Source organism: Schistocerca gregaria, chromosome 1 (assembly GCF_023897955.1).
Source record: "Schistocerca gregaria isolate iqSchGreg1 chromosome 1, iqSchGreg1.2, whole genome shotgun sequence".
NCBI lineage: Eukaryota > Metazoa > Arthropoda > Insecta > Orthoptera > Acrididae > Schistocerca > Schistocerca gregaria.
This window is the reverse complement of record NC_064920.1, coordinates 436,468,933-436,492,878: the sequence shown is the minus strand read 5'-3', so window position 1 is coordinate 436,492,878 and position 23,946 is coordinate 436,468,933. Positions and strand designations below refer to the sequence as shown.

Here is a 23,946-nt window from a genome sequence, read left to right as displayed (position 1 = left end):
TTTTGCAATATTTATTTCTCTGTAACACTTATCATTTTGTAACCTTTATCTATCTCTAAAATGTATTTTTTGAAGTGAGACTTAAGTTACTGTTTACTGTTTTTGTTTTGTAATCTCTATCTATCTCTAAAATGTATTTTTTGTAGTAGGACCTAAGTTACTGTTTACTGTTTCTGTTTTGTTTTGTTTTATGTATTACCATAAATTCTGGCCAAATGCTTATAAAATTGACAAGTTCCATATCCTGTGATGGTGTCACAACATGGATCACCGGAACAAGAGATAAATAAAAAATAAAAATAAATAAAATCTCCTTAGAATCATAGTGCCTAATCCTACACCAGTAACACTGCGCTCTTCATCTTGACTCTCTTGGGGTTAATGGTCAATGTTCTTGACTCTCTTGAGGTTCATGGTCAATATTTCCACTACAATCATTATCTTTATGGATATCAACGAAATCCATAAATCTTTCGTGTAATTTGCCATCTTGCCATCACCTTACTCTCTATACTTTCACGATCATTTTAGTTTTCTAATAGACTCCCGTCATCTCTATGCCTCCGCCCGAGGAACATTTTGCTTTCCATGAAATGATTGTCTTTATTATAGGTACAAGACAGTCTCTGTTTACTCTAATGCTTTTCATGCTCTGTCTTGACAACTGATTTATGACCTCAAGTTCGCAGTTGTCTCGTGTCGCCAAAAATAGTTTTGCATCTGTTGACGCTTCAACGTGGTACTCGAGATGAGAGTGGGTACAAATATCACCATCTTTACCAGTAAGTCTGGCAAACTTTGTTAGTGCTTCAGTCATAAGTTTCTTGGCGATAATGGATTTCTTTCCTCCAATCGTTTTATTATTCACAAAAATGCAAAGAAGTACCTTTTTAATTTGTGAGAACACCAGCCATGGATACTGTTCAAAGTGATTATCATGCACTTGTCTGCGTTCAACCCGTCCCCTCTTGCTGTGATCGGAAGTAGGAAAGATATGACATTTTTCACGTTTCCTTGGAGCTGTGAGAAGCTTGCGTTTTATATCATCACTAATATTTCGTGACACTAATATGTCCAAATAATTGTCAATATCCGTGGAATTAAAAGAATCAATCGATGAACTTTGTTGTGAAAGTTTCGATGAAGTGCTGGGGTCTGCCTGAACATCTGGTGATGATTTTGCGGCTGAGTGGTGACCGGAATCTTCAGATGTTTATACTTTTCTTTTTCTTGTTACATAACGTTTTATTTTATTATATTGTAGGTAAATTAGATGCCAATTATTCTCGAATAAACACTTTATTCACACTGTGAAATGCAACACTAGTATACTTAGCGCTAAACACACGCGGTGGCACTCCGCGTATTTCTAGTATCACTAAGCACAACACTGACTGAAGTCCGTGGTAACAGCCAATAATCGCAGTTCTTCACTTTTTTTCACTTCCAAGTTATTGCGACGATTGTGCTTTCAAACTGACTACCTGGCAGCGACTCTGTTTACCTTATATTGTGGCTTTTTTTTTGTTGTTACGAGAACATTCGCTGCCAGAAAGCTTTCAGACTTTTATGCAATGTCAACAAATTCGTACTGTGGAAGCGACAATCCAATATGTACCTTACGACGACGCATAACATTTTTGTGTGCAGAACTTTCATTGTGTATTCCGTTCCTTTCTAGTGCATTCGATAGGGGGCATGTATAGTAACAATGCATTTTCAGGATTCTTCTCGAAAGTCACTGTTATGGGAGATATACAAATTAATAGCTTCCCATAATATTACGAGTTAGGTATGGGAAACCATTATCACGTTATTAGTAAAAATATTGTTACGAGCCTTGTAACAATATTTATACTGAGAAGTTACTATTATTAACACTTCAAAATCAACTGATCACACTCACTCTTGACACTTCACACTTGCACTTCGCTACAACTAGGACCTTTTGCTTATTCATTCTTCAGTCTTAATATTTCTCCTTCCTATTCGGAACAGTCCGTATTTATAACGCTACGTATCGAAGGTTCTCTTCAGAAGAAAGCAATAGAATATTCCCGACTTTTCTGGAGCAAATGCCAGACAGAATGACGTATCAATATCACTAGAATGGCCACGACTTGTCTCATAGGTTTTCTGTTAGCTATCTAAGTGCCAGACAGAAATGTATAAAATACGATCACTTGGACGTGCTTGCTACATAGGAAAGAAAGTACAACTACTCGATAACTAGTAGAGTCGACTGACGAAAGAAACGTGCGGGCTGACTTGCGGGGGCGGCGCGGGTGGCAATGCGGGCGGCCCCGCAAGAAGGGGGGGGGGGGGCGCACTCCCCCTATGTATCCGCCACTACATAGCAACAGCAACTTTTAGTGCCTAAGCCATTACCAGACATCGTGCTGTTACAAGAATTGCACAGATCCTTTATGCACACGAGTTAATGCCTGTTTAAACTGTTGTCACTAACAAAAATTTCTATGACGCTTTCATAACTCCCTGTAGGCTCAAAACATACTTGCATGGAATTAGTGCTGCATCCTATGAGGCAGATGTCCTCTCAGTAATGACCAGGATAATACATAATCTGATCATCAGACTATGAACCAGTATCCTGGGTTAAATCTGAAATCTGCCTACAAAGACTTCATGTGATACTTTTGATGATATGTCCACTGGAAGAAAACATCATGCTTGGTGTTATTTAGAGAAATAACAATTTCATCCTCTTTGTTTTTCATTTCCATAACCACCTTTTTCAACAAAAACCAACACTACTCTTCATAAATGGAATGAACGTGGCTAAGACACTGATTGTATTTGCATTCAACCAGAAAGGCCTTCCAAATCCCTCTCTGACCTCCTTCGTTTCTGTTTTTCTTGATTTTCCTGAACTGTTGCAAGCTATACTATTGATGTACTGCAAAGCCCCTATCAAGAAATATGCATTCCTATTCATTTTTTAAATCTATAATATGTGGACATAATGTCTTATAAAATTTATGTTACTAATTTAAGGTTTGAATTTTAAACCATTACCTGAAAACCACAAATTTATTCAAGAGAATTAACTACCCACTGCAGTTGGCACTTAGCAATTCCACTCTTATGACAAGAAAGAAATCACTGTTTGCAAATGATCTCTCTCGCCATCAAAAAATTGAAATAAAACTGTACATACTGAAACTGACCAAGTGACCTGGATGATGTTACTCTCATTTTTACTAAGTGGGAGGAATAAGGTAACAACAGTTAAAGGCTTCCACCATCTCTCGAATAAACGGTAAACTGAACTGCTGCTGCAGGTGCTGACTTGTGCAGACTGCCACAAAATCGATTTTTTTAGTTGCAGGTGACAGTGAAAAGTAATATGCATTTATGGCAAACTTATAAAGTTTATGATTCTACTTGTGATATAATTTTGCAACACACTACATACACTGACCAGCACAAAAAATGCAACACATAATAAATAATTATCTATTTAATCAAAGTGAAGCAATTTATTTTGTATTCTGAGAGTATGTTATTGGTGTTGCTTTGTGTGCTAACAATAAAGCGTTGATTGTTTATTGCACCAGTCTTGATTATTTTCTCCCATGCAGTCTGAACTAGATGTGAGGCAACAATGTTTCTCTCTGTTGTGGCACTTATTTTTGTACCTTGTATTGTTCCTCCTTCAATCACACATGTTTGTAGGGTCATTATCATAATCGGCTTTCTGAAGTAAATATACCACCAGCCCTGACAGTGCTATAGAAACTATTGGATTGATGGAAGATTGTCACAGTATGCATTACATAGGAGAAGTATTGAGAACTACACCTTCTACAATTTCCAGAAACGTAATAGGGTACAGAGAAACTGGAGGCTATGCAAGGAAATCAGAATCATGCCCAAGAAGAGCAACGGTGACAGGAGATGACCACTTATTACAACTACAAGTTCTCCAAAACCATCACACCACAGCCATTGAAGCATGAAATCAACCCCACGAAATCTGTCAACATTGGTGAGAGAACTGTCCAAAGAAGACTGGAAGAAGCCAGTCTTCAATCCAGAAGACACGCAACAGGCCCAGAACTCAGAGAGCACCACACAGTTGACTACCTGTCGGAAGGGAATATTGCAGCTGGAGAGTACAACAGCAGCAACAGGTACAACTGTGGCCAGAGTAAATTGACATAATTTTTGCTAAGTATCATAACACGTCATAATGTAAAAACCTATACTGGAAAAACCAGTGTTTGGCCACAGTTACAGTTGCCTTCTTCTGAGTATTGATGATCCAAAAGGAGGCAACTGTAGCTAGGACCGAACCATTGGTATGGTACTGTACTGGTGTAGTTGTTTACTTTATGACATAGTACAATACTCAGAAAACTTTATGTTAAATGGGAACAAGTGTTGTTCACCGACGATTCACGATTTGGCCTGTGTTCAGCTGACAGTAGAGAGAGGGTCTGGAGAAGACCTGGTGACAGGTATTGGGCCTGCACATTCTCATCCCGGATGCCTTATCAGAGTCGTTCCCTGATGGCGTGAGAAAATCCTTTTGGGGCATGTCGTGCCTTTCATTCCATTTATTGGTCGTGGTTTTCCACTAACCCATGAGTACATGAGCCCCCTGTTTGAGAGAACTATGCTAGAATTGTTGGATGAAGCGGAGAGTTGTGCTAGGCCTCGGCCTGCTCGAAGCACTCATTTGAGTCCTGCTAAGCATATATGGGTTCAGTTGCGGAGAAGGGCACTTCAGCACTATTCAGAGACGCTACAGGACCTAAGTGACGCCCTCCCGAAGAATGGGAGATGACTCCTCTTGAGGGCATTGCAGCATTAATCAGGACCATACCTGAAAGATTGGATGCCGTAATTGGTGCAAGAGGAGGTAATACATACTTTTGAAGATGTGTAGAAAATCAAATCAGAGGCACCCCACGACCTTCCCAAAATTTTCTTTAAGTATGAATCCATTTATGTTAGTTTCTCATCTCTGGCTTAATTTATAATTGTCTTAGTTTTCATTGGCAACGGCCTTGCCGCAGTGGATACACCGGTTCCCGTCAGATCACCGAAGTTAAGCGTTGTCGGATATGGCCGGACTTGGATGGGTGACCATCCTGGCTCTCATGAGCTGTTGCCATTTTTCGCGGTGCACTCAGCCTTGTGATGTCTACTGAGGAGCTACTCGACTGAATAGTAGTGGCTCTGGTGAAATAAAACCATTATAACGACCGGGAGAGCAGTGTGCTGACCACACGCCCCCCCCCCCCCCCCCTATCCGCATCCTCAACTGAGGACGACACGGCGGTCGGATGGTCCCCATGGGCCACTTGTGGCCTGAAGACAGAGTGCTTATTGTTTATTTTTCATTGTTAGCCACCTGGATGAGACCGTACCACAATATTTTAACATAGTATAGTAGGTTAGTGTCAGTGCCCAATTATTCGCACATAGTCCTCAGTAGTGTTATTATTCTCAATTCAAAACCGCTAACAGCTAAATCTAAATAGATTGTGTTATGTCGGACCTCTGTGACAGCTCGGCGACCCTTAATATCTGCTACTATGGTGGGCCACAAAAGGTCCACTCACTGTTCTCCAAGGAAGAGCACTGTGCGCATGCGCAACTTGAGCAGAGAAGTTCTTGCGGTAAACGTCACGCTTCTCATTGTTAGCGTGGTGAGAGGGATATATGGATAAACCGCTCTGATAGAGCTTTTTTTTTTTTTTTTTTTTTTTTTTTTTTTTTTTTTTTTTTTTTTTTTTTTTTTTTACTACACACTTGTAGTCATTGCATACGTCCATAAGATACAATTACATGTTGTCACATCATCCACTGATCCAAAGACAACAACAAAAAACTCTCGCTAGAGCGTTTCCGAGAAAATAATGTACAAAGTCTCACGTCATCATCACACTTAGTGGGTAGAAGAAGTGAATCAGTTAGAGACTAGGGGACCACATCAAGAAACACAGGTCAGATCTCTCTAACATATGCCGAAAGCGAGATACTCACTGGCGATCCGAGGATGTCGCTGGCTGCTTTCATGCGCTCATCCAGCACGTGGAGTTCACTTTCGATGGATGCTAGACGACCTTCAGCGCGCCGAACGCGAACCATTATCTCATCCACTGCAACGATTAGAGAACAACAGAACGCTCAATTCAGTTTTTCACATAGCATACTTTTAGAATTGTTGTATAACTACCAAATCATTCCACACAGCATTGCAGGGAATGAAGAATAGTAAAATAGGGTGTCCTTCAATTATTGAGTAGCAACGAGCCAGATGATATAAAACTTATACTGAGTTCTTTGGTAAGAAATCTAATAGGAGCACCTAGCTCAAATCCAACAATTTGTTAATAATGGTCCTATCTCCTGCCGCTGTGTCTGGATGGACGACACTAATAGCAAATTTTATGCGAAGGTAGACTCTCTCGGCAGTTTTTGTTCCTCGCGGAATCTTTTGTTCCTCACTGTGTACTGCCCGGGGAGCTCCCTATACCTCTGGTTTTCTGTGAGATGATAGGACTGGAACACGGCTGGGGTTCTTGCTGAAGTTAACCAGTCCTTTTACAACATATATTGCGTTAGAAGAGACAGTCGGGGTCAAACGTTCAAGTCGGACACGTAGTGCGGTTTGAACGTACTAAGGCTAAGTGTGCCGTACAGGTATTCGTCATACTGATTTTCCTCTCTCACGTAACAGCATACACTCGGACCACATTCATTGGTCATCAACTTGGTCTGCAGCTGCAACAATTAGTCTGTGATCCCCTCTAAGCACAAAAACAATATAATTAACGTAATTTCCCACGCGATGACAATGGCGTAAGGCAATGAAACGAGTTGTGGGGTAATCTATTACAATGACTGCCCAAAATGTAGATTAGTGAAAAACTGTAACTGAAACGAAATGGTGCTGTCGAAAAGTGGAAACCCAATTGGAATACAGAAATTACGAGGAAGTAGCCGATCAAGAAACACATGGAAAAAAAAAACACTGAAAAAAATTACGAGAGGGAGGGGTAATCTCGACAAGAGTTCAAATATGTCTCGAAAACCAAACCAAACTGGAAATCTTAGGTGAACAGTTGAACACCCTATGCTTCAGCAGGAACGACAGAAATCATAGTGGGATGAAAGAGGATATAAAGCTCTTTAGCATACCGTAGTCGTGAAATTCTGAACGATATTGTATTGTTTGCTCGAAAATTACAGTGTGCGGTACATTATTTTACACGGTGTTAAAACATTATTTTATGCGGGGTTAAAAAACACCTTGGCACTATATATCTGAATATAGTCGACAATTTATCCAGGCAAATGTCAGCGAGCTGAAAGTAATGTATCCCAATAAGACATCAATACTGCTTTAGCCTATACCGCAAGACTAAGTGGCCCGCTCATTCGGTAGCTATATTGGAAGTTTCTTTTTCTTCTCGTTAAAAGCTGTTTGAATGTTCCAACTTTATTGGTGGGCACTGTAAGATGGAAGATCTGTATCCGCCTAACTGAAAAGATTTCTTACTCCGTGCACGTTGCTCCTTACCTGTGCAAAGAGTGTGTGTGTGTATAATTTTAAGTGTGCCTATGAGAATTGTCTTTATAACTTACAGTGAGTGTTTTTGCTGTTGATGGTGATGAGAGATAAGCGAGGGAGGAAACTTGGTGGCGGCACATCGCCGAATTCAACGCCCCATCCCGACGAACAGGTCACCATCAATGGTGTCACGTGACCTTACCCCATGAGACACTGTAGAGAAGTTTCGAATTATGTGTAAGACGTCAGCACCTGAATTGGTGATCAGAAATTTTATCGCTGCCTCCTTCCCTTTGCTAAGTTAACAACTTCGGCTACCTATTACAATTGGTATGACATTAAATCGCGAACGGTAGTTATCTCCCACCTTAAATCATTTGATATGTTTCGCCCTGCAGCCCTACTGAAATGTCCAAGTGAGCTGAACAAATTTATCTGAGCTTTTTCACCTGTGCACTTCTCTCTGAAAAGTATTATATAAAAGTGGGAATCGAAAGAGATACATAAAGAGAGCGCATTGGAAGAACCAAAATGAGACTTACTGAAGCGGAGAACATAGAAGAATCGCTATTTCAACCTTTTGTCACTGAAGAATGTGCTTAGAGCAAAGCTTTCTTTTATACGGTTTATCGTTTTATTATTGGCAGAGTTACCTAATGACCACTTACTCTTATTTGACATCTTTGCAGATAATGGCTGCGAACTTGGCTAATCAACTGTCTCAGTAATCGCCCGGTTCCGGAAGGCAAAGCAGCTTTCAGTGAAGGACGATCCTCCCGATGTATCAGTTCGCTTGTTCAGTTCGAAGCTCTGTATACCAGAAAAACGAATTATGTTAGTAGGTATTTGGAAAAATTGGAAGTGTAACTGAAAATGAAAAAAGCTAACTCATGGTTTGCCTTCGTGAAAGTAATGAAAAGTGATGAATCACTACTGAAAATTTCTGGGTACTAAAACGTGACTTTTGGTTCTTCCAAAGGCGAGAAACTGGCGAAAGCAAACAAATATGTGACAAAACCAGGTAGAAGAATGAGAGCAATATTGTGAGTTCATTTTTTGATGTTACATAATTATCAATAAGAAGCAAAAAGATCTACATTTCAATCACACTACTGAATAGATGTTTTAAGAAAGAGAGATGTACAGTACCACTGTTTATAACAGGAAGTTCCACAGTACTTAACGGTAAAACTGTAAATATAATATGAGAGACAGATGACAAAATCTGAACAGGATCTAACTTTTCGCTGTAAGTATTTATCGAATGTAAAAGTCCCTCGTATGGGTTTCGTAATTTATCGAGAGAAAGGGACTCGTGACATATGAGTACAAAAAATGCCTCTGCAACACTGCAATGAAATAAATACATAGTGCGACCAGACTGAAAAAATCGTCCATTCCAGAGCCTGCACCACTTCTGTATCTCAAGCATCCCCCAAAAGCTAGTATGATCGACCTAACAGACGCCGAAACTGTAGTTCTGAATCTAAGGCTAAAAGGCATAAAACTGGACTCGATCATCCAAAGTCACTGATGAATATAAAGCTGTGAACTCCATTTAACTTGCAGTAATTAAGAAAAACTTAAGTAGTGGTAGTTAATATCCAAGCCCCCCGTATTTGGAAAAATTGAAAGTATAAAGCTTTGCCTTGCCTCGGAGAAAGTAATGAAAAGTGATGAACATCAGTGAAAATTACAGGATGGTAAAACTGACTTTTGGCTTTTCCAAAGGCAAACTCAACAATCACCAGTCACCAGCCAGTGAATTAGTTACAAATCTCTGTAGTTGTAAAATTTTAATACCAATCACTTGTAATCCAAGAAGGCCTATTGCTTACCGCGCTCTGTCTCTATATGTTTCTTACTGCTTGTGGCTCCCGCACAGAAGTATCATACCACATGTACAGCAATAATTAAATGGTCTATGGACAAAAATGATGTAGGAAAGTCAAGGAAGAAGAACTGTGTAGTAAAAATGCTTAAAATCACAGAAAATTACGCTAAAAATAATATAATCAGTCGAAGACGACGAAAAAATGTAAAAAAAGAAATGCATTGAGAATTTGACAGAGTCGAATCCAGGATTTTGGTGCAGGGAGAAAGGGAGGGGGGGGGCTGAGTTCATAGACATTTTGTCTCGAAAATGTCCAGAGTAAACCAAGGTATTCCTTTTTAATTTGTTATAACACAAGAAAATTTTCTTTTTTTCTTAGATTAAGAAGAAACAGACGTCGTTTTTGGGAGTGTTGCAGGATCCCTGGATTCGCCTCTGGGATCTGAAAATAATCCAGAATTACAGAAAAATATGAGCCAAGCAGAAACTCTTCTTGAGCTATGCAAGCGGTTTCATAAATAGTTATTTGTATGTTCCATGCAACATAACTGTTTCTTATTGTCTAAAAGAAAAATATGACAACGTGCTCACAGCTTTCGTAGCTGATTAATTTTAAGCTATATTTAATTTTTTTACTTATGGTAATTTATATACTTAACTCTCTCTCTCTCTCTCTCTCTCTCTCTCTCTCTCTCTCTCTCACACACACACACACACACACACACACACACACACGGACGCGCGCGCGCGATCACGCATAGAAACATGTTGTTGTATTACGTATTTAAAAAGTCTTCTAGTCTTCTATGGAGTAGAAGCAGTTACAAGCAGATATGACTTAAGTGTGTGTGTTAAGTTTATTTCATTATCTATTAGATTTCTCAATTCACTACATAAGGGGTCAATGGGTTTATGACAGAAAACCTCACTCTGTGTGAGTCACTTCTTGTTCCAGTACTACATTTATTAATATTGCTGCTATTTTCTAACCGCGCATGATCGTTGAACACAATCTCAATAAAGAAATACATGTGAGGTTGTTGTCAGTAAGCCCAACAATGGAAAGAGTTTCTGGAATGTACTCCGTATATACCCCCCCATTACTCGCCTCTATACAATAAAGACTTTCTTTCTCCTTGAAGAATTGTCCCATAAGAAATTAACGTGTGAAAATAGAAAAGCTAAGTCATTTTTAAAGTTTTTATCTCCATTGCCTGCTATTATCTATAATGCAAAATCTGCAGAGCTCAGATGAAGATCTAATACTCGTGATTTTCTGTTCAGGTTCTTAACAATACAGACACCAAGAATTTACAGTATTTTGTTTCACTGATTGATGTATAACGGATAGCTGCCGGGACCAGATAGGCATTCGACTATGTATTCTTTCCCACGATTGTACATCTTACCTAGATAATCAAAAAGAATTTTTCGGGACACTCGATGTCTATTACATCATCGGACAGAACAGAGAGCGTGTCACCAGCTAGCCCATCGGCTATCTTTCTGTTACGTTACACGGGGAATTGTTTCAATAGGTGACTCACAGATAATATACGCACAGCACCGGGAGTCTTCTCGCTGGAGGAGGAAACTTCGGCGGCACAAACTGCTCTTCACGGTGTACAACTACTGCTTAGCCAGCAAGATCACCACATCTCTCGCCAATTGGACATGTATGATACATCATGTAAAGGGAACGTATTTGTTCTCGAGGGCCTGTAAGAACCATTGCCGAACTGCAATAAAATGCGTAAGATGCTACGGACAATCTATCGCAGGATGCCATACGACAAATTTACGATCGCTTGCTTGTGAATATAGGCACTTAAGCTGCCGCCAGAGTGTACAGTTGTTCACTGTATACGGCTACGACTATTTGGACGCCCTTCAACGTAACACGTGTGTTTCATATGGTCTGAATTTGTTATCATATTCTCCTATAATGATTAACTACCTGTCATTTTCCTTGTCAATAAAATGAGAATGTTGTATTTTTTCTGCAGTGTATAAATAATCCAAGTCGTATATCGAACACAGTAACTGTATCAGTGAAGTTACTTTCGCTCAAAGTCGCTGGACACAGAATAAGCAATAGAAAGAGACTGCTGCTGTCAAGATAAACGTATGTATTTCGAAACGTACAAATATTGTGGCCAGAAATTAAAATGAGAGCGTCGATGTTGAAATATGTAGCAAAGCGGGAGATTAACGCAGAAAAGGGTCAGTTGGGTGAAAGAAGTTCTCTGATAGTTGACAGTGCTGTTGTTGGCAATATTACGTTGCGAACGTTGACTGAAACCCATAATCGTCTAGAACTATGGCTACACTGAGGCACTGTCATAGAGACTCAAACGAAATGGAGTTACGTGATTGGTCGCGGTAGACGCAAAAATCCTCCGCTTCAAGCCCAATTAAACTATCTCATTTCTTTACGGGAACCGAGTATAATAATCTAAACGTGTATCTTCTACCAAGCGAAAAGACACGGAAGTTAAAAACAATGGACACATATTGGGGAGAAGCAAGGCTCAAATATCCGTCTGGTCAATCTGTTGGTTATGAACTGTAGATTAAAACTGAAGAAACTGCAAAAAGGTGGGAATTTAAGGAGATGGGACCTGGATAAACTGACTAAACTAGAGGTTGTAGAGAGTTTCAGGGAGTTCATAAGGGAACAATTGACAGGAATGGGGGAAAGAAATACAGTAGAAGAAGAATGGGTAGCTTTGAGGGATGAAGTAGTGAAGGCAGCAGACGATCAAGTAGGTAAAAAGACGAGGGCTGGTGGAAATCCTTGGGTAACGGAAGAAATATTGAATTTAATTGATGAAACGAGAAAATATAATAATGCAGTAAACGAAGCAGGCAAAAAGGAATAAAAACGTCTCAAAAATGAGATCGACAGGAAGTGCAAAACTGCTAAGCAGGGATGGCTGGAGGACAAATGTAAGGATGTAGAGGCTTATTCACTAGGGGTAAGACAGATACTGCCTACAGGAAAATTAAAGAGACCTTTGGAGAAAAGAGAACCACTTGTATGAATATCAAGAGCTCAGATGGAAACCAGTTCTAAGCAAAGAAGGGAAAGCAGAAAGGTGGAAGGAGTATATAGAGGGCCTATACAAGGGCGATGTACTTGAGGACAATATTATGGAAATGGAAGAGGATGTAGATGAAGATGAAATGGGAGATACGATACTGAGTGAAGAGTTTGACAGAGCTCTGAAAGACTTGAGTCGAAACAAGGCCCCGGGAGTAGACAACATTCCATTAGAACTACTGACGGCTTTGGGAGAGCCAGTCATGACAACACTCTACCATCTGGTGAGCAAAATGTATGAGACAGGCGAAATACCCTCAGACTTCAAGAAGAATATAATAATTCCAATCCCAAAGAAAGCAAGTGTTGATAGACGTGAAAATTACCGAACTATGAGTTTAATAAGTCACAGCTGCAAAATACTAACGAGAATTCTTTACAGACGAATGGAAAAACTGGTAGAAGTCGACCTCGGGGAAGATCAGTTTGGATTCTGTAGAAATGTTGGAACACGTGAGGCAATACTGACCCTACGACTTATCTTAGAAGAAAGATTAAAGAAAGGCAAACCTGCGTTTCTAGCATTTGTAGACTTAGAGAAAGCTTTTGACAATGTTGACTGGAATACTCTCTTTCACATTCTAAAAATGGCAGGGGTAAAACACAGGGAGTGAAAGGCTATTTACAATTTGTACAGAAACTAGATATCAGTTATAAGAGTCGAGGGGCATGAAAGGGAAAAAGTGGTTGGGAAGGGAGTGAGACAGGGTTGTAGCCTATCCCCGATGTTATTCAGCCTGTATATTGAGCAAGTAAATAAAGGAAAAAAAATCGGAGTAGGTATTAAAATCCATGGAGAAGAAATAAAAACTTTGAGGTTCGCCGATGACATTTTAATTCTGTCAGAGACAGCAAAAGACTTGGAAGAGCAGTTGAACGGAATGGACAGTGTCTTGAAAGGAGGATATATGATGAACATCAACAAAAGCAAAACGAGGATAATGGAATGTAGTCTAATTAAATCGGGTGATGCTGAAGGAATTACATTAGAAAATGAGACACTTAAAGTAGTAAAGGAGTTTTGCTATTTGGGGAGCAAAATAACTGATGATGGTCGAAGTAGAGAGGATATAAAATGTAGACTGGCAATAGCAAGGAAAGTGTTTCTGAAGAAGAGAAATTTGTTAACATCGAGGTATAGATTTAAGTGTCAGGAAGTCATTTCTGAAAGTATTTGTATGGAGCGTAGCCATGTATGGAAGTGAAACATGGACGATAAATAGTTGGGACAAGAAGAGAATAGAAGCTTTCGAAATGTGGTGCTACAGAAGAATGCTGAAGATTAGATGGATAGATCACGTAACTAATGAGGAGGTATTGAATAGAATTGGGGAGGAGTTTGTGGCACAACTTGTCAAGAAGGGACCTGATGGTAGGGCATGTTCAGAGGCATCAAGGGATCACAAATTTAGCATTGAAGGGCAGCGTGGAGGGTAAAAATCGTAGAGGGAGACCAAGAGATGAATACACTAAGCAATTCAGAAGGATGTAAGTTGCAGTAAGTACTGGGAGATGAAGAAGCTAGCACAGGATAGAGTAGCATGGAGAGCTGTTTCAAACCAGTCTCAGGACTGAAGATCACAACTACAACAACAAATACTGAGATTCAGATCTACATGATTACTTGCACCACTTCGGGTGAATATCACTACATTTGAATAGGCTGCGTCCAATTTCCCAACCACACCTATCCAAAAGTCCCAGTTTGCATATGATGAATCTGGCCCATGGAGAAAAGAACACATGATGTCATTAATTCATCGCCCAGAGATGCTCGGTTTGTGTTTCATTGTACGGAGCCAACGCTAGATGATTATTAGTGGGACACACACTACGAGGAGACCAGCTGGCAGTTCACTTTGAAACACGTGCTCTTGGTGTTGTTTGACACCCCTGATATCAACTGCCTCTGATTGCGTCTCATGTTCTTGATAGATAGCGGTCCTATTGAGAAGTTGTGACCTTTGGATGGCCTGATAAATGAAGCTGGTGAACGTTGATGAGACTTCTTTTCTTGTGTCTTCCAAAGAAGTGTGATGCACTGTCGCGAAGTTCATGTGTATGATAGTGTGACTTAATCAGAAGACACAGCTGTGACAAATCATAAGTTTAACGAAGTTAATGCAGATGTGGGGCAGGTAACTCGCCGCTGCCTCCTCCAAGAAACTATACAAACATTCGCTTGAAGCGATTTAGGGAAATAGCGGATTACAAAAAAAAGGATGAACGAGCGGGCAACACACGCCGCCTTTGGAAGCCGGGTCCCTTTACTGACATACGCCACCTTCACTATCCTAGAAAAGAAAGATAACTGAACTATCGAGAATCTGTATTACATTATGTAGAGGAATTAATGTCGGTAAAGCGGACGTGATTTATTGGAACAGCATGAAAGTCCTCACTGAAGTCAGCAAGCATCGCAATCACCGATTTCTCCATTTTCTTGTAATCGTAGGTAATCACATTTAAAATAATTTCTTATAAAACTCTGTTTTCTTGCAGAAATATAACCTTTTCTGTCTGTCGTTCCACTACGATAATACTCCATAATCGCATACATGTTTTTTAGTGTCAGGGGACGTTCATGTTCGCTTTTATTGTTTGAACTGTGAATATTCCATACCCTTGAGCACCTGTCTCATTGACAGGAGCCTAAAATATCGACAATGGCCGTACAGAGGGATGTATAAAGTGTAAGAGCTACATACTGTATGTGCTAAGAAGAATCTGATGATGCTACTATTGGCTGAGAACGTTCGGACTTGTTTTATGAGCAGATCCAAAGACGAATAAAATGTAAATGCCTAGCCAATATCAATGAATTTTCATTATTGAAATAGGATTCTTCAAACAAACAAGGGATTAGCCGAGCGGTCTAAGGCGCTGCAGTCATGGACTGTGCGGCTGGTCCCTGAGGAGTTTCGATCCTCCCTCGGGCATGGGTGTGTGTGTTTGTCCTTAGGATGATTTAGGTTAAGTAGTGTGTGAGCTTAGGGACTGATGACCTTAGCAGTCAAGTCCCATAAGATTTCACACACATTTGTACATTTTTGAACAAACATACAAAGATATATACATAGTGAATAACCTAAAAATTGCACCGAAAATATTGTGCAAATGGAAAATGCTGTTGATGTGCGATTTTCATAGAATGTTGTTTCCCAATAAAGGGATTGTAATAAGACGTAGAAAGTGTAACTAAAAGTAGGGTAAATTAGAACGTCAGTGGCGCTTGTCGCATGATTTTAGTGCGAATCGTATACAAGAATCGTTTTTTAAAAGTTCTCACACTAACACGTGTACAATACCTGTGGTAGCACACTTTAAAAACAAAACGAATGCATACACTGGTTATGTGGATTCTGATCAGTAACAAGACAATTTACCATCACATGTTGTGTTCACAATGACCACTGGAAGCGCCAGTACACACTTCCAGTCTGGTATGGAACGACTGCCGAACACGTGCCAGCATTCCAGCAGAGATGTGCCAGCAGGCTGCACTAATACGCCGTTGTATATCATCGGCTGTAGTTGGTATGCCCTCGTAGGCAATGACTTTCAGCTTTCCCCACAGAAAGATGGTGGTAGTGGTTAGTGTTTAACGTCCCGTCGACAACGAGGTCATTAGAGACGGAGCGCAAGCTCGGGTTAGGGAAGGATTGGGAAGGAAATCGGCCGTGCCCTTTCAAAGGAACCATCCCGGCATTTGCCTGAAACGATTTAGGGAAATCACGGAAAACCTAAATCAGGATGGCCGGAGACGGGATTGAACCGTCGTCCTCCCGAATGCGAGTCCAGTGTGCTAACCACTGCGCCACCTCGCTCGGTCCCACAGAAAGAAGACTACAGGCGCCAAATCCGGGGAATGGCCTTGTCAAGGTACACGTCCACTGTGTCCAACCCAACGATTTGGAAACAGTTCGTGAAGATATGCTATAGTACTTCGTGCACTACGAGCTGAACAGCCATCATGTTGATACCACAGGTTTCTCCGAGTCTGCAGAGGAATGTCAAGCAGCGCTCGTGGAAGAAGGTCTGTTAGGGGCTACGATACTTAAGAGCGTTCAGCGTTGTGTCTACGAAAAACGGGCCTATGAGCTGATAGTTCCCTATCCCACACCACACGTTTACATTCCATGGACGCTGATGTTCCACCTGACCAAGCCAACGGGGATTGTCAACAGACCAGCAGTGCATGTTACGGTGGTTTACCTGGCCACGATTGGTAAACATGGCTTCATCACGAAACAAGATACATGATACATCTGGAGTACCCTGTCTTAATGCCCACCTACAAAAGTTAACACGACTCTCATAATCGTTTCCATGTAGCTCTTTGTGGACGTAGATGTGATAGGGATTGAACCTAAATCAATGGAGAATATGTCTGACCCGCGCCCGTTCTTCGTGCGACTGCGCGCGACCGAACGTGCGGATCAACTGCAACAGCAGCAAGAAAAAATCCCCCCCCCCCCCTCCTCTTCTGTCGTCACTTGTTTCCTTCTGTTATTTTGTCTAGGTGTTACACGTAGCTGGTTGAAGAGGTTGATAAATAATTGTCGAGATGGTTGATGTCTATTAGGATATCTTTCCGTATACAACGTGCGAGAACAATCCGCATTCTTCCTACACTCTCCATACATCACGAGCATGTCGAGTTTTTCTGCTTTGGTAAATTCCATCGTCCACTCACGATCAACTGCTTGGACTGTCACACACTAACTCACTAGCAACTCGCAATGCACTCAAGGAGCATACAAGCACACTGTAAGCAAACATACCGAGATCATATCTAGCAATTATGCAGGTTGAATGGCACAAGCAAGTGTCGGTGTGAAAACTATTCAAAATACGATATCTCATAAACGATTCGCACTACGATTCTGCTACAAACAAAAATGACATTATAATTAATCCTACTTGTAATCTGTTAATATCAATGTTCATTCTTCCACTTACAAAAGGGGATGTTTGCACATCAATAAGTTCTAAGTATTATTATAATCTGTTTATTGGCTAACAGTACCAGCCCCTGAGTACCAGTCCATTCTGTGAAAACCGCATATCAATAGTGCTTTCGATTTCCGCAGTATCTGCGGTGCATGTTTTATGTGATTCACCATGTATACTGTATATGCAAGAGTGACATTCTCTTACATAATTGCACATGGCCGTCCCTCTAAGATGAATTGATTCAGAGGTTTCCACTGTTCAGATAGCCAACGTGTAACATCTGAAAGGATTACTAGCCAAATTAGTTTCAGGCATCATCTATCTTGGCAAGTGTAGCCTGCACTGGCCTTTTAATATTTATTTGTTTATTTTACTCGCTCTTTTTCGTGAATTGGTGGTATTTTGGCGAAAGTAAACCACGATAAACGAGGACAGAGAATACTGTTCTTTTCACAGGACATACTTGCGCACAGTGTGAGTGGTCCCAACATTTTAATTCTAAAGCAATGCAATTAATGTGCAGACTGAGTCTCCTCTCAGGTGTCTTCTTCATTCCTGACACAAGTCGCATTGTAGGATCCAATATTTCTTTGCTCGTCTTCGATCTGGCAGTTATTCCTGTCACTGGATGCACTCGTTGGCATCATATCATCATCTTAAATCATGGGGAAAGGTCTCGAGTACCTCATCCGTCAGAGAACCATTTAGGCTATGTTAATTTTCATGTTGAAATCTCCGACAGTTCTACTTTCGAGGTGAAGACGCACGAGCACTACTACTGCTTTCGTCTAAACAGTTGCTAAAAACCGCTTCAAAACCACTCGCAATTTGTTGTTGTTTGAGCGAAGTGCGCGTGACATCATGACATCTTTGTCATCACGCAAGGAAAATCCAAATCTTGTTATAGTAAATGATAATGGGAAGCTAAAAGTACGCGAAAAGCTGTGACGGTAAATAGTAAGACTCCAAGAGCACGCTGATTAACTTAAACTCCGAGTGGAAAAGAGAGAGAGAGACCGCTGCTCATCATGACGTCACACTTTAACGGAATTATTATTGAAGAAGGGCGAAATGCTGTGGAAAAAAAAATTAACCACTAGATGGCGCTGTAAACAGCAGAACATCCACAATAGACGCGAGGTACAAGGTTGTGCGTCTGCGTCACTCGCAACGGCTGACTCAATATAGGATCGGGTGTTGCTGGTGAAGCTCTTTTAAGAAGAATGTTGACTGTGCACCAGTAGCTCTGCAGAAGTCCTGGACACTCAAGAGTATGAAGAAAGAAGTTGGTCCGATGTCTGCCAAGTGTCTGGAGAAAATGATTACAAAATTAGCAAAAAAGAATCTTTTGAAGTGCAATGTGACAGAGGGAGGAAAACAACTGATCCAGCCTCAGTAGAAAATGTGGCCACAGCATTGCAGGAAGCGTAGAGTCGTGGTATGCAAACACGTAGTGCGCGGGGAATTTCCTGGAACTTTGGACATGCTTGTGAACACGGTGCCCAAAATTCTATGAAATATTCTGATTGCTACAGTATAAGATTAACCATGTTAAAGAGTTGCTTCATGCTGACCTGCCAGTAAGATAAGCGTTTGCTCTAGAATTTCTTACTCCCGTGGTAGTGGACAACGAATGGATATGGAGCATTCCCTGAACAGACGAAGCCCATCCCCATCTCGTAGGACATGTCAGTAGACAGTTTTGCAGAATGTGAGCAATGGAAACCATCTCACACTTCAACTGATACCGTTTCACTCTGTAAATGTAACTGTGTGGTGCAGATATATTGCATCGTTTATCGTAGAGCCATATTTTTTCGAGGCGATGGGTCATGAGGGTCCTGTTACCTGTACCGTCACTGGTAAACGCTATGAGAGTTTTTTGTGCATCAATGTCATTCCAACACTTCAATAGCGTGGATGGGTGGATAAGATTATTTTTATGAAAGATGGCGCTCTTCCGCACATTGCACAGCCACCGAAGTAGCTGCTGCAGAGGCATTATGAAAATACCAGAATTATTAACCGTCATTTCCCTACAGCCTGGTCGTCCATATCACCTGAACTTTGTCCCTGTTGACTTCTGACTGTGGAATTACCAGAAAGATGATATGTTCTGTGTCCCGATTACAAATATACACTCCTGGAAATGGAAAAAAGAACACATTGACACCGGTGTGTCAGACCCACCATACTTGCTCCGGACACTGCGAGAGGGCTGTCCAAGCAATGATCACACGCACGGCACAGCGGACACACTAGGAACCGCGGTGTTGGCCGTAGAATGGCGCTAGCTGCACAGCATTTGTGCACCGCCGCCGCCAGTGTCAGCCAGTTTTCCGTGGCATCGCAGTCTTTAACACTGGTAGCATGCCGCGACAGCGTGGACGTGAACCGTATGTGCAGTTGACGGACTTTGAGCGAGGGCGTATAGTGGGCATGCGGGAGGCCGGGTGGACGTACCGCCGAATTTCTCAACACGTGGGGCGCGAGGTCTCCACAGTACATCGATGTTGTCGCCAGTGGTCGGCGGAAGGTGCACGTGCCCGTCGACCTGGGACCGGACAGCAGCGACGCACGGATGCACGCCAAGACCGTAGGATCCTACGCAGTGCCGTAGGGGACCGCACCGCCACTTCCCAGCAAATTAGGGACACTGTTGCTCCTGGGGTATCGGCGAGGACCATTCGCAACCGTCTCCATGAAGCTGGGCTACGGTCCCGCACACCATTAGGCCGTCTTCCGCTCACGCCCCAACATCGTGCAGCCCGGCTCCAGTGGTGTCGCGACAGGCGTGAATGGAGGGACGAATGGAGACGTGTCGTCTTCAGCGATGAGAGTCGCTTCCGCCTTGGTGTCAATGATGGTCGTATGCGTGTTTGGCGCCGTGCAGGGGAGCGCCACAATCAGGACTGCATACTACCGAGGCACACAGGGCTAACACCCGGCATCATGGTGTGGGGAGCGATCTCCTACACTGGCCGTAAACCTCTGGTGATCGTTGAGGGGACACTGAATAGTGCACGGTACATCCAAACCGTCATCGAACCCATCGTTCTACCATTCCTAGACCGGCAAGGGAACTTGCTGTTCCAACAGGACAATGTACGTCCGCATGTATCCCGTGCCACCCAACGAGCTCTAGAAGGTGTAAGTCAACTACCCTGGCCAGCAAGATCTCCGGATCTGTCCCCCATTGAGCATGTTTGGGACTGGATGAAACGTCGTCTCACGCGGTCTGCACGTCCAGCACGAACGCTGGTCCAACTGAGGCGGCAGGTGGAAATGGCATGGCAAGCCGTTCCACAGGACTACATCCAGCATCTCTACGATCGTCTCCATGGGAGAATGGCAGCCTGCATTGCTGCGAAAGATGGATATACACTGTACTAGTGCCGACATTGTGCATGCTCTGTTGCCTGTGTCTATGTGCCTGTGGTTCTGTCAGTGTGATCTGTCAGTGTGACCCCAGGAATGTGTCAATAAAGTTTCCCCTTCCTGGGACAATGAATTCACGGTGTTCTTATTTCAATTTCCAGGAGTGTAGTTCAACTAAAGACAAACGGTGCGCTACGCATTCTAAACGAGACCCTGAGACGCTCTGATCTGTTGAAGAACATGCTGTATCTCGATTTCGTCTTGTGGCAGGAAACAATGGACAGCATACTGGATATGTTACACTAGTCTCACGACAGTTAAAAATCGATTTCAGTGTTGCTTTTTATGCAGTTTTTGGCTTCACGACAATTAAAAACCGATGTCATTGTTGCTTTTTATTTGGTTTTCAGCCTCAGGGAAATTAAATACCGAGTTTCCTTATCCAATGTTGTACTACCCTGCCGTGGTGGATGGGCTTACCTAACTAAAGGTGCAGCAATAGTTGAATGCCAAACTTGTGCAGTCATGCTGCACAGTACAGTTTGTTTAATGTGATACGCACACCATAGCCGCCGTATTGCGACTCATCTGTTATTAGTAGCGAAACCCATTTACGTTATGATGCTTACAGCACCATCTAGTGGAAAATGTTTTGTTAATTTGTTTCTGTTTCCATAACGTTTCCCCATTATTCGACAACATTCTGTTCAAATTTAACGTCATTCTTAGTAGCAGGTATTTTTTATAGCATTTTGAAGCTATAAATTTAATTAGAAGCACTCTGTATAAGTATTGGCTGGGACAAACAGCCTTATTGACCAAGCTAAATTTTACTTCACAAAACGTATTAGTCAGGCGACGCTTCGAATATTATCTCTTAAAACACAAATCAAGTTCTCATTCAAGCATGAACTATCCTCTGAGCAGGGCCATATTTAAAAATGTGAAAGTTGTGTTACCAGATCTGATTAAGAGAAATAGTCACACACAAATAGTGCATAACTGCCTGAGACAAGCCAAGTTTTTTATATTGTGACATAAAGACTGTAAAATTGAAAATGTACGCTCAACTTTTCCCACTCTACTGTAAGAAACATTGCCTGAAAAATTTTGTAGAATTAATGGATGGAGACTTTTACTAAATGAAGTGCCATTTGGAAAAAGTGGTTCGCTCTTTTATCCTCTTTAGAAACAGTGTCATTAAATTGGAAAGCAATTACTTATTTTGTAAACTTAGGAGGAAACTGTCCAGTGATTTTCCTAATTGATTCTTGTTACTGACAATGACTTCACTGAAATTTACTTGAATTTTTGTAGCCATATTTTAACGCTGTTTAATGAAAGTGTAAAATGCCTGGAAGGCAGCTGCTTAACAATTTTTATGTGTATAATATCGTGGATAATCTTTCTGTGTATAATATAGTGGATAATCTTGAAAATGAACTAACAAAAATAAGGCAAGATCTCTTCCTTGGATATAAAACTGGCAAAAAAATTAAACTCTTATCTTCATCTGAACAGACTAATAAAATTCACAGAAACATTTAATTATTTGTTGAAAAAGTTTCAGAGTACCTAAATGAATGGTTTGGTTTAGTGACGAACTGGTTATTTACACTAAGCAATATGAATTTACAAAGGTATTTAGAATGTGATCATTTTGTTAACATAGTTGAAAGTTTAAAGCTGCAAAAACTCGATCTTTATGGGGAAACTGCATTATAATTAATACATTGGTGTTTTGATACACTATATTGTCTTTCCTACCTTTAATAACCGATTTACTTTATTTGGTCAAACAACAGATGGCAATCCTACAAACAGTCGACCATGAAATACCAACACCAATAAGAAATCACACCTAAAGGAAAATCACAAAAAATAAAAAAAAAGTGGCATCGTTAACAATTTGAATTTAACTGTATAGCTCGGCTGGAGACAGCGAACCAAAAAAAAAGTAATTCTAAAAGAAATAGCAGTACACACCTAACGGAAAATCGCTAAGGATAACAAAATGTTGTATTGACTACCTGAGTTAACCTATATTGCTCAGGCAGATACACCAATAACAAAAGATGAATTCTAAAAGAAACCGTACTATACACCTAACGCAAACTCTGAAAAACTAACGAAACAAGTTGACATATAAAGCTCAACGTGACCCACCGATACCAAAAGTTAAACTGCCACTGGCCCTGATCTTGACTTTAACCAACTCCAAAAGAAATTCCATTACACAGCTGACGAAAATCACGGAAACTAACAGAAGGCAGTATCGACAAAATGAGTCCAGTTATATGACACGAGTTAAAATACCAACAGAAAAACTACAGCTTTCACCATAAAATACAAACAGAAAAACTACAGCTTTCACCATAAGTGAACTTTAGCTTAAGAAAATAACGCTACTTGACAAGTGCTAAGGAACAACTGCCACTTACTTAAGAACAATTCCCAATAGCTACAGAAAAACTGACAATTGCTACGGAACATCCGACCAATGGTAATAAGAAGAAATGTAGAGGGCAGGGTGTATTAACTGAAGAAAAGCCTGTGTACAAACGCTCTGTGTGCATTCGACAGTTTATGCAGTACGGTGTTGGACGAAGGTGGTTGTGGACCTGATCAGTGGGACATTCCTTGCAGTGTATCAGGTCGCAACTCTTCGAACTGATCTGGACTTTCTGTAGGAACTATATGAGATCAACTAAAGCGAACACATCTCTAAGGAAGAGCTGTACAATGAAGTTAATGTTCAAAACCGGCCATAAAAACGAACAGTTACTTATGTCCTGGATGTCAAGCCAAAGGTTCGTCTTCTGTTGCTGCAAAGGGATAGAATCTACAGTATATTCAGTTCGAGTCCTTATACATCATCAAAGATTTTGTGGCTGCTCAAAAATCTCCAATTGCTGAGGCCTATGTCATCCCCAAAAACGTTGCGATAAAGAATCAGTCACTGGAAAACGTGCGAAGCCAGTCCACAAGAAGTCAGAACGCCCAGAGGAAGTCACAGTTGAATGTATACCACGCAAGTATGGAAACAGGATATGTAATAAGACAGAGGGACCTGACTGTCCTACTACAAGTCCTACCTACAAGCAGAGCAAATCAAATATGACAGCATCG

General features: G+C 41.2%; 1 protein-coding gene and 1 pseudogene across 4 annotated transcripts in view; one reads left to right on the top strand and one right to left on the bottom strand.

Moving 5' to 3' along the window:
* Positions 1-23,946, bottom strand: part of LOC126351409 (uncharacterized) — an 84,887-nt gene that overhangs the window by 43,387 nt on the left and 17,554 nt on the right. For 2 of the 4 annotated variants that reach the window (XM_050002601.1, XM_050002603.1), the window contains exons 2-3: positions 8,215-8,356; positions 6,016-6,131 (exon numbers count right to left, since the gene is read on the bottom strand). In XM_050002601.1, the coding sequence (XP_049858558.1) occupies positions 6,016-6,131; positions 8,215-8,227 (129 nt within the window). In that variant the 5' untranslated portion in view covers positions 8,228-8,356. The remainder of the gene's footprint in view (positions 1-6,015; positions 6,132-8,214; positions 8,357-23,946) is intronic. The other 2 variants (XM_050002600.1, XM_050002602.1) reach the window with 1 other exon arrangement.
* Positions 5,024-5,140, top strand: LOC126289609 (5S ribosomal RNA; annotated as a pseudogene).